The following is a 12283-nucleotide window of genomic DNA, read 5'->3' as shown; positions in this document are numbered from 1 at the left end:
AATTGGAGAAAACAAAGGTTTGTATCATATAATAGCTCAGAGCCTCTTTCTTTACAAAGCTATGGGGTAGCATTAAGGGCTACGGGAAAGGGGAAAGCACTGGTATTTACAGATGGTAAAACAACTTCTTGCTTCACATATGAACTTGGAATAATGTAAGTTTCCTACTTAGAGCAGCCTTCATTTCCATGAGTACTGCCTTGGAATAATGTTTGCTACAAGAAGACAAGTGCATTGTGTGTCCCAAGCAAGATGGCTAGCACCAGAAAACAGAATACATGGAGCTGACAACACAGGGATGATAATATCTAAAGAGGTGGAATTCAGGTAAAAAACACCAAAGGACAGACTATCTCTCATAGTTCTTGTCAGATAAATTAGAAACCAATAAATAATGATATAAATCATGAACCAGGTTGATGTAATAAATGTACATCAAATCCTTTACACTGCAGAGAATGTAGTTTTCAAATCACCCACGGCAGAGTTACAGAAATTAAAATATATTAAGCCAAAAAAATAAAATTTTAATAAATATTGAATAACAGACTTAGTAGAAAGCAGTAAGGCCACATTCTTTGACCACCAAGCAATGAAACTGAAAATTACTAACAAAAGTAGAAGGAAAAAATTGGAAATTTAAAAGCACTTTTTAAAATACTCATTGTATCCAAAAAAAATCAAAACTGCAACTATTTAAAATACAATATAAAAAAGATCTCTCTGGGATTCAGCTAATGCTTTAATGAAGGAAATTCATAGCTTTAATTCTAAATTAGAAAAAAAGTAAATACAAAATTTAACTATGTGACTTAATGGTATACATGAAATCCAAGAAACGAATTAAAAATTATAAGAAGGAGTGACTTCATTTAGATCTATCTAATCCAAAACCTCTGCACTTAGTGTCTGTGGCCTTACTGCTTCCTGGTCTTTAGTTTAAAAGACCATAAAAGAAGATGAAGGGCCATGTCCCCTCTACTTGTTTCTATACAATCTGGTAAGATATTTATAAAGAAGGTTGTCTGATTTTTCAGGCCAACCTTGAATAGGATCCAGTGAATGAATAAATGAATGTGAAGAAGAGAGCAGTATTTGCAAACATTTGTCATTATTCTCTTCTAGGTTAATCTCTTTTAATGATAATCAAATGTGAAATGTCACTCCGTATTAAAAGGTACAGAAAAACTACACATGAACCTCTAGCATTAGGTCATTCTCTTAAGAGCCAAAGTGGAAAACAAAATGATATGATTTGAATAAAGTAAATAAAGGTGAACTTGTCAAAATCTATATTATCTTAAGTTTAAACATCAAGAGTTAAGTCACCATCTGAATTTAAATTAACCTTGATTGCCCTTCTCAGCTAAATATGTTAAGAAATCCATATGAATTTGCATAATGGACCAACTAGCTGTAAAATTCCATGAGAGAAAGAATTGTGTCTACCCTGTTCACAGCTACAAGTTCTGCATCTGGCAAGTAGCGTTACTTAATAAATAACTGTTGAACTAATGAATAGACGCATAGTTGATATTTTTCTTATTTCTATTAATGAATCATTCTCGAAGACAGATTTCAATATTCTTATTGAGATTTATATTTTATTTCCTTGTTCTTCATTGTTACGAGACCTTCACAATTAAGAAATTTAAAATGACGAAATTGATTCGTAGTCTTTAAAATATATTGTCAACATATTCTCACTTGTATAAGATCTGAACGTGTTTTCTTACTAACATTTTTTGAGAAAGGTTCAATATGTTAGGCAAATTGTCTCATTTACTAGTAAGCTTTCAAAACTCTAGTTCTAGTATATTCAAATTCCTCATTTCCCTTCAACTTCATGACCACCATTATCAGCATACTCTATTTTTCACTGCTCTTATGTTTTTGCCTCAAGCTTTAACTGATTATATTCTTTGATTTCCTTACTCTGGTGTAGATAGGTTCCTTTTTAACTAAAGATCTTAAAAGCGACATTAGCTGCTTTTTGTTCCTTGGGTTTTTTTTTTCTCCCCCTTCAGGATAATTATATTCTGTTGTGCCTTTTATTATCGTGTCTTTTAGGATCTTCTAACCTTGTACACTCTTGTGCTCTATTTAATAGTGAGCTTTCTCCTCCACTCTCCACACTAAACCATGCTCATTAGGTTTCTTAATCCTCCATAATTTGCTTTCATGAAATCTTATACCTTTCAGTTGCTGTGTTCTATGAGCCCATTTCCTTAGTACAGCTATTCCAAGAAGCCCATAATCAACAAGCACTAAACATAAGTTTATTCACTTTCTAGTCCAACATGACTGGAGTTGGCTCAGGGGGGAAAAAATCATTATTTTGAATGTTTATGGACCATGAAACTATACAATTTAACTTGGTATTTAATTTTTGCACCCAAACATTGCCTGAGAAGATTGGGACCACAGAATTAGATGCCAGGCAGTTCTTAACATACAGTTATAGGTTTCAGTTTTTCTTAGTCAGTAAACTAATCTATTTTAATAGAACAGAAATAACAATATCCTGATGTTATGTAATGACTAGTAAATTCCAACTACATCTCTATCTTATACCCAGAATTCAGAAGAGAAAAACGTCTTTTTTCAGTTATTCTGATTTTCTAAATGGGCTGGTTTTAAAAGACACGTGCATGTGACTACACAGCAAGCTCTGGCCTTTCAACCGTGCAACCTCTGCTTTCTCTTCCACTCTACTCATCAATAGCATCTTTGCCGATGGGTATATACAGAAGGGCCAAGAAAGCACATATTTTGGTTTTTGTTTTTCACTTCCTAGAAGTTTTGTTTAAATTTTTAAAAATAAATAAATAAAACGAAACAAAACAAAAAACTTGTTAGTGAATTGAAAGAGTTAATGAAGTTTCCAAAGGTGCTTAGCTTATTCAAGCAAAGTTTACACTTCGACCCTGTGCAAGTTAACTTGTGATCCTCCCCATCCAGATGATATAAAGCAAAGCCAGTAAGTTCTTTATTTAATTGGTTTGCATCCACACAGTGACCTCCAGGGCTCTGTTTACATAGCCTATCATGCAATATGCTCCACAGTTCTCTGCCTCTTTCAAAAGCATGTTTCTCCTGAGATTTGATATATGGCTTTCATGTTTAATCACTACATTAAACTCAATGCTCTGCTTCCTCCAGCATCAACTAACTTCCCTTCTTGGGAGGTGGGGAGAAGAGCACAGCTTCTTGCTACTTCTGAACATAAAAGGAAGTCTGTTTTAACTCTATTAGTAAAATCAATTATACACAATTTTAGGTAAGCAACATTAATATATCAACTAGGAAACAGTGTTAAAATGGAAACCTTCAAACTTCTTTAGAAAGAAGGTAGGCTGATTGTTCTCAACAGGCAAAGCTAAAAACTTTAGGTGACTGAGTTATACTAACCCAAAGACACAGAGTTTAATCAATATATAACTCGGTACATAGAAGATGCAGCTAGATGGCAGCTAAAGTTTTAAACAAATTAACCGAAGATAGAACATTCCTTGGGTTCTCAGGTCAGAATTAATTCAGCGCTTCTGCCTTTTGGTTAAAGTTTTTTTTAACCACCACAAACACAACTTTCAAGCTCTCGCTAACTGAATGTGGGCACAGTAATGCCACAATACTTTCCGTAAGAATTTGTATGTGACCCAAAATTCTGAGATAAATGAAAACCTCAAAAACTCAAGTGACCTCCTTCAGTAAGTCGAGACGATCTGTAATTTTCAGGTTTTAAAAAATCACGTGAAATGTATTTTACTTTAAAATATTTCAAACAAAAAAAGAAAAGTAAAACAAATATGGAAAATTAGATAATATATGTAGGTGCTCATTATACTATACCCTCTACTTTTATATACAGTTGAAATTTTTCATTATAAAAAATTTTTCAAACTAAAAGAACACAAAGAAGTTGTCTATGGATTTGCTTTTGAAGAAAAATCTGACACAGTTTTGATAAGAAAAAATCTAAACCACTTTCTAGGTTTTGTTATATATTCGACAACTAACATTTTTTGCCATGTGCTGACAATGAAAACTTTCTTTCCTTCCTCCTGAATCTTACTCCACAGTTTGAAGCTCATTTATACAAACTGCAAATGTGCAGTAAGCTCTGCATAAGTCAGATTGTTTACTTGAAAAGAAAATTTTATAAATATATACATATGTGTCAAATATATACATCAAAATTATATATATATATGTGTGTATATATATACATATATATATGTATATATGTATATATATATACACATATATATATATATATAAAATTTCACTTTGAAATACTTTCCTTTATGGCTAGTATTTATTTTTTAAGGGGCGTTTCTCCTTAGTAAGACTGGTATCTTCCTTCATTAAAAAAAATCTTACTTTGTCAGAACACTGTTACAGCACTATACAACATTAAACAGAGTTAGTTTACTTTCTGTATTTGATGAACAATAGAGAAAGTGAACCTATTAAAGTCATACATTTAATTGTTCCAATATGCTACCTTATATCTAACCAAAATTTGCATGATATAGAATGCCAAAGAATACATTTCTAGCTTTCTTTGTCATGATTTCCTCATTTGATAGACAGCTAAGAGTTTATTTTAAAAAATAATAATAATTATCTATTTCTTGACTTGAAACCATCTAGATTCTTTCCACAATGTATTTAAATTTAAAATTAAAAGAATAAACTTCTAATCAATATCACCATAAGATTTTTCATAGCACAGAACTATATAGTTTTCAAAGACTTGCAGATGTTGTCCATGATAGATATTTTAAAAAATTATGATTTGGAAAAAAATAAAAATCATGAACAAAATCTTTGGTCACAAGAGTGAAAGATGTGTGTCTGTACAGATGTTATAACTATTTTCATAATAAATACTAACCTTCACTACAGGAATTTAGCAGCACACTTTAATTTGGATTTGAAAATTTAACATAAATTTTCTGACTTTGACAATAGCTGCCTAATATTTCAGTTTTGTACGCTATTTCCAGGTTTTACCTTCAAAATGAACCTAGTGGACTTTTTCATTTTTAAAAGCTATATTCCAGACCCTGTATCCTAAAACCAGTTTCTGACTTGATGTTTAGGGAATTAAATCAGACCATAACACAGTAGGCTCTTAGTTAATATCTGGTGACTGACTGGCAATGATGAAAAGATATCCAATCTTTACATAAAAATTCATTCTGCATCAATTTTATTCATTTATTTTTTATTATACTTAAAGATTTTAACTTAAAAAATGACAAAGATTTTTCACCCAATTTTGAGTCACCTCCCATGAATCAAGAAAAAAGTCAAATAGTTGATACAATGCCACCATGCCTTTAAGCTTCGTATAATCAATACTGCAAACTAGAAATGTTTATCTTATACTATCACTGTCACACGTGATTCAGAAGTGCAAGAACACACAGAATGAAAATATCTGTGAAATCAGTTCACAAGTTAGGTGAAATTGTTAATTAAATGTATAGGTTTCATATTTAAAGAGTCTCACTAAGTTGGAGAAATTCATAAATCTATACAAAAAGAAGGATTAAGTTTTTCAAGAAAAGCATGTTGGCTCTTTAATGCCATATCAAATAAATATATATGTATATATATGTATATATAATATAATCGTGGTTCCTTTGCAAACATAATAAACAAAAACTTTTTTTTTAAGTTAAAACATAATGGAATGCAAACCAGAGTAAAAATATTACTTTTAAATTCAATCAGTTATATATTTTTCTGTAAATTATTTTCTCCTGTAATTAAAAGTTATTTATCTATTAACAGTTCCCGAAAGAGCATAATTCCTTTGTACTGTGTATGAGGCAATTTTTGTGCTTTAATTGTCAACACCATCAGAAACTCTGAAGCTAATAAATCTCAGCAAGTGACATAGAGACACAGTCAAACATAAGGATTATGTGGCTACATTCATGCTTAATGAGAAGACAACGTCTAATGAGGCTGATATGCCTCTGTTCGTGAGAATGTAAATTTTGTCTTGATGGATACAAAATATTGGCTTGAGGTGACCTTAATTTTCCATTACCCCCAACAAAACAAATAAAAAATAACTAAGTCACAGACAAATATCTATTTCATTGGCTAAAACTCTTCATAGTTTGCGGATTAAATGTATCTATTACCCACATTTGATGACAAGTCACTTGCAGAGAATCTTCAAATTATTCAGGAAGCTTTGTCCACTGAGAGAATAATATTCTTTCAGCAATGATTATGTACAACCCCCACCTCTGCTTTTAAAATAAAACTGCAGATAGAAAGCATTTAATGCTTATTGCAGAAGTATCAAGAATCCCAGAGTGAACATCTCAAGTTATGCTTCCAAGCAGCTAATAGCCCTGCTTTGAGGTGGGGTTCATGTTTTGAAAAGAGACTGCCTCGTCTGTTTAAAATCAAAATGGTTCTTGATCTGATGAATTACTCCTTAGAGAATAATGTAAATAAAATATACTCAGAATAACATTATTAATGTAAACATACCTGAACCAGAGTCAAATTTGGTTTCTGACCTGCAAAGGGAAAGACATTTTTTTACAATATAAAAATTGCTTGTTAAAGAATAACTTATTTTACGAGTGGGAGGATTGCAATAGCTATAGATTTCAGTACATCGGTCAACAAGTAAAATAGCTTTTTAAAATGCAAATATATAATTACTTGAACCATTTTAAATGAATGCATTACTACCCTAAGTCCCCTAAACATGCACGTATCCACAGAGATAGATAGCACAATATGGAAAAGATATTAATTTTTTAGCTTGTTTTTGAAAAAGGGTAAATTATGTAAAAATACACACACATACACACCCAATCTCTACAGATTAGCTTGTTTCAGTAATGTAATAAAGCAATAAAAAAATTAAATTTAAAACTATCCTTTTTACTTATTATTAAAGATTTTCAATTATTTGATGCCAAGTAATTTTTCACTAAGTTCTTCACAGAGTAAATGAACCTAGTAACCCCATACATTTAATAAGTACGAGAAAAAAAACCTGAGCCCTTGTGGGAACATTATGTTTCAGATATAGGTTAATACTGGTTGTAAATTCAGAAGCCTTTGAAGCTCTCAGTTTGGCTGTGGGAAAACTTCTGTTGGGTAATTACTCTCAAGATGCTGCTGATGTGCTGTCAAGCAGAATTAACCCTAAGACGAGGCCTATCTACACAAGCTACTCTAAGACAGCATTGTCTATATCTAGCTCTCAAACCAATTAGTGAGCATGCTCCAGCCGGATTTATATCACACATAACAATCAATAGTATATATGTTCACAGCTGCCACCCCAAGATACAAGAACCGACCAGCAGGAGTCCTGTTAAAGGATGTTACATTGACAGAGAAGACCTTTTTTTTTTCCTGGGGAAATGTAGTTAACTAAGTGGGAAAGCAGATTTCTTTGAAATTATGCCAGGGTACCAAAGCACTTTTGGAAGTGGTAGCTTTCTTTACCTAAATTAGCTTCAAGAGAAGTCATCAAAGTGGGGCGAAGGGAAGGATAAGCAAGAAGCAGCTTCCTTTGTCATAAATTCTCATTTTCTCAAGTATTCTCAAATAAAGCTTCACCTGATGCTTAAACAAAATCAGTAATTTCAAAAACAAAAAAAGTACATTATTATAAGCATGGTTATCAATAACCATCACTGTAATCCAGGTCCACATTTTTCCCAAGCCCTAGGCACATCGCACTCGTCATCTCAATCCTCCTCTTAAAAGTACCTGACTGCCATTTCAGGAGACCATTTTCATTTTTTGTCCTCTTTCCTGTTCCGGAAAGTCTTGCCTCATGCCTATTCTTTGTTTCCAGCATCCCTGAGCATAACTCTAAATGACAATGACCACACATTGTCCTGGTTTACTTACCTATCTTATCTTTCCACTAGACTAGGCTGCATTAACCTCTGTAGCTACATCAACCACAAAGTGTCTGCTGCTTTTACTCAACAAATGGCTGTTATGGGGAATTTCTGCCTCTGCACACATCCTTATCTCCTTCTTACCTGTATAAGAGGTATTCTTCCTTCTGCTTAAAGTTCCCTCTACTTATGCCCTAAAATGCATTCTCTCATCTCCCCCGGAACCAGGCTGCATGAGTCACTCCTTCACTCTGCTGTATCTTCAGTATCTGAATCTCTACAGGTTTCTCCTCTCTTCTACATAAAAGTGGTCCAGACACAAATAAAAGCCCTCCTTCGAATCTGTACCATGCTCTTGTTCTCTCTCTTTCTTCTTGGCTTTATAACCAAGTTTATTGAAAGAATAGAGACTATATACTATATTGTCTTCCTTTTCTGACCTACCAACACATACACTCTTTGAACCACTATGATCTGTCCTTGCTAAGGTTTTTCAGTGGCTTCCTAGTGCTAAATACAAAAGCCCTGTTATAGTCTCTACTAAACCTCTTTCCAATTAATATTTAATATTACCTGAATATCATACTACAACCTCAAATGCCACATGTACTAAGCTGAATTCATTTTCTTTTCCTTTAAATATAATTTTCCTGCTCTTTTCCCTATCATTTAAGTTGGAAATCATTATATTATTCTAGTTTTCTTCTATTCCTCCCATTGCTAATTAGTCACCAAGACTTGATTCTACTACATTCCTCCCCTTTCCATCCTCGTTTTTACCATCTTCAGGCTTATCTTTGACTCAATAATTTCATACCCAGTATCCCCTCTCCCTTTCATTCCATCATTAAAGCTGCCAGATGTTTCCAAAATACTCATCTGATCTCATTACCAGCACCCGAACAACTAGAGCTGAGTTTTCCAAACTTGAGCCACAAGTTGAGCCATTAATGAATTATGTAATCGATTCAGTAGTTTACAACCAATATTTTTTTAAAACTGAAATAAAACAGAAAACAAGACAGAATGCACTTCACATATTAAGAACATGTACATTTTTGTAAATCTTTTTGGTACATGTACATGCATTTGTGCGTGTGTGCGTGAGCCTGTTCACACGTGAGTACTAGGCAATACCATCCTTAGAAGTGAGCAAAAAGCCTCTGCTCTGGCCTTCCACTGGCTGCAGCCTCCTCTCCACCAAGCGAGGAGTCCCCTCTTCTTTCTGAAGTTCCAAGTACCAAGTACCAGCATTCTCTCCCCTAATGGCCCTGAGCTGGCTTTCTCAGCCTACGCGGGCCTTTCCTTCCGACTGAGTTGTGTTACTTCTGCATGTGTATGTCCAGCCCAAGGGCTGGCCAAAGGCTATAAATTGAAGGAAGGAGCTTGGACCTGAGGACAGAAGGAAGGGAGAACAAAGTGGGCATGGCAGTATGCTTTCCCTACTCTTCTGTGTTCCTGCTCAGAGAATTCTTAATTAAAACCTTCTTGTGAGCGTGTGAAGTTGAGAGCACTGAGGAGCCAGAGGTTGCCCCTTGAACCAGATTGGTGTGGTCTAGATGGCCTTGAAATTCCAGTGCCTGGCTGGTGGGGACAGGGAACAGGCAATGGGTAGAACAGAGCCTCTGGCAGAAATGAGAAAGCCCTTCCCCCAACAAAGAAGAAAAGAAGGTGTTTCTCGTATGGATTCCATAATCCACTTGGACTAATTATTATTGTCTCTGCATTTCCCCAGGGTAAATAACAGCATTTTAGTGGAAGTCAAAACTAAATTTGTAATATTCTCAATTATTCGGTATCAATGGTTTTATACGCAGTCTTCACTGTTTTTGTTATAAGGTATATTTGTTAAGGTAGGTTGGTATCCTTTTCTAACAGTTTACTGCCTTCATTTATAACTTTAAAAATAATTATCTGTATTGTACTCTTGCCCAGGCCTTGCAAATAGGAGGGCCAGGCCTCGTAATAAGTCATCATGTGAAAAAAAGCATGTTTTACTATGGGCAATACTAGGGACCTAGGGACAACAAGTTCACACTCCTGTGCAAGCTGTATGAGGGGCCCACCCTGATCCAGCTCCCCAGCTCCATCTCTAATCCACACTGTATCTTTCGCTCTCACCAAACCAAACTATCGCCATTTTATTTCACAGCCTGCATCCATCCAGTGTCCTTCCCACAGCTCATCACTGACAAACTTTTCCTTAACTATCAGGACTCACTCGCTTCAATCCCCTCAGTGCTCTGCCTATTCCCTTACCTCCCAGATCTCCTTGCTTGCCCCTCAGTTACTTTACACCGTGGGGCCTGGCATGGCACTCCCCACACTGTGAGGCACCAGAACTAAGCTCAGCAAGGTACAGACAGGGCCCCATTCATCTTCCTATCCCCAACACTTAGCACAGCACCTGGCATTTAAGACTTATTAAAAATTTGTAGTAAGAGCTAACACATGAACAAATGAATCTGTAATTAATAGGAGGCCAAAAACAAGTGACCAAAAACTTAATAAAATGCCTCTTTAGAGATATAAAAAAAATCATATTAGAAAATTTTTATTCCTCAAATCATCTTTTCTTCTCCACGGATAGATGTTCAGTGTGTAAATATACACAGAAAGTACAGAGAAAACATCTTCATAAACAAATTAATGACCTTAGGTATCAGTTTAAAAACAAGAGTATTCAGAATTCTCACAGTACTAAACCTTCAAAAATACAACTACTCTATTAATAAAACATAACAACAGAAGTTAATACTGTCAGTTTGAGGAGTTGGGAAAATTGGTCCTATGGTATCAGTTAATTCAGGTTTCTATCAGATTTCACATAAACACACTTACATACATTAGGGACACAGAGTACTCCTCTATCATATTATGGACTCATCTCTATTCATAAATCCTCTTTAAGAAAGCAAGTAAAATACAGATAGGAACAAACAAATAGCAAATGTGAAAAAAGAATTCAAACAATACAGATTATACAAGAAAGGCAGAGTTCATTCCGAACATATTCTTACGTGTTTATTTTCAGTAGCATACTATGCTAGATGGGTAGGGATATAAATAATGCATAAAGTAAGGTTATACAAGGTAAAAGATGCATAAATATAATTGTGTCTCCACGGATACCATTTTAACCCTTGATTATATGCTTACTTTTAAGCTTAAACTTATTCAACCAATTCCTTTGGCAATTGCCAAAAGATGGTAAATACAGTACAGACTATTACTGTCTTCCAATATCCATTCTCCTCTTTTTTATTTTAGAAATAGAATCTCTGAATTTTAAATGGGCACATGGCTGCCTATATAAGACAATTATTCCCACCTCTCCTGTAGTTACTTGTGACCATGTGACTAAGTTCTTACCAAAAGGATACAAGCAGAAGTGATATGTGTAACTTAAAGAATATGACTGTGCCCCTCCCTTTCTTCTCTTCTACCCACTGGTTGGGATGTAGATGCAATGCCAGGAGCTGAAGCAGCCATTCTTAGATCACGAAAGAGAAGCTGATATTAGAGCAACAGCCTCTGGCCACCCCTTGGGCTGAAGGTGCACACACTCGTAGCACTATATCAATCCCAACTTTTACCACGTTTAAGCCATTTTGATTTTGGAGTCTTGTCAGACCAGTTCTAATAATACTGCCACATTTAAAAAGGCTGAAACTAAAACTTCCAAATTTTTAAACTTGAAAAGTTTTTATGAATTTAAAAACCATAAAGGGCAGATGCTAGGAGAATTTAAGTAATTATTATTACTTTTAAATAATTAAAACATATGCTATACGCATTCTTTTGATAATAGAGTTACAGGTTTTTGAAAGAGGGCAGTTTTAGTCATTGGTTAGAGTTCTACAATCCTGAACAAATTTATAAAACTACTCTGTTTATAGGAAATAACCCAGTGTCCATGAAAGTGCTATGTGTATTGAAGTCAAAAGTTTTCATTTATTTCATTTTATTTAAAATTTTTTTATTGTCTCTTATTAGGAACCCATGAAATCTCGGAGAACACCGCTCTTTGCATAAGTTCAACTATATTAAAAAAATTTTAGTGAACTACAGGCTAATGAAGTCAGTGTACCAAAAGGTTTTAGAAAACATGCAGAGGAGTGTGGGTACTGTTCTTACTGTTTTTAATTGATGTCAACTACAGGTTCTAGCTACAGAAAATTATTAGAGGGAAGGAGTGGGACAGACAGACTGATATTTGCCTATAAGCACATTACGTATGGCAATTCCATACCAAGGATTTTCTAGGACAATCCAGCTCGAATAACCTGGCCTGTTGTCCCCTTAAAGCATGGGAATTTTTCAGGTTCCAATATTTCAGGATCCTCTATGTCTAAGTATTTTTTTTCTTACTCCTATAAGTA

General features: G+C 34.4%; 1 protein-coding gene across 2 annotated transcripts in view; it reads right to left on the bottom strand.

The window, feature by feature from the left end:
• The window catches only part of MSRB3 (methionine sulfoxide reductase B3), a 137831-nt gene that overhangs the window by 55368 nt on the left and 70180 nt on the right, over positions 1–12283 (bottom strand). For both annotated transcript variants that reach the window (XM_039865919.1, XM_039865921.1), the window contains one exon: positions 6523–6551. In XM_039865919.1, the coding sequence (XP_039721853.1) occupies positions 6523–6551 (29 nt within the window). The remainder of the gene's footprint in view (positions 1–6522; positions 6552–12283) is intronic.

Source organism: Pteropus medius, unplaced genomic scaffold, assembly GCF_902729225.1.
Source record: "Pteropus medius unplaced genomic scaffold, Ma_sr-lr_union100, whole genome shotgun sequence".
NCBI classification, from domain to species: domain Eukaryota; kingdom Metazoa; phylum Chordata; class Mammalia; order Chiroptera; family Pteropodidae; genus Pteropus; species Pteropus medius.
Note: the sequence above shows the minus strand (reverse complement) of the source record. Positions and strands in the feature narration are given on the sequence as shown.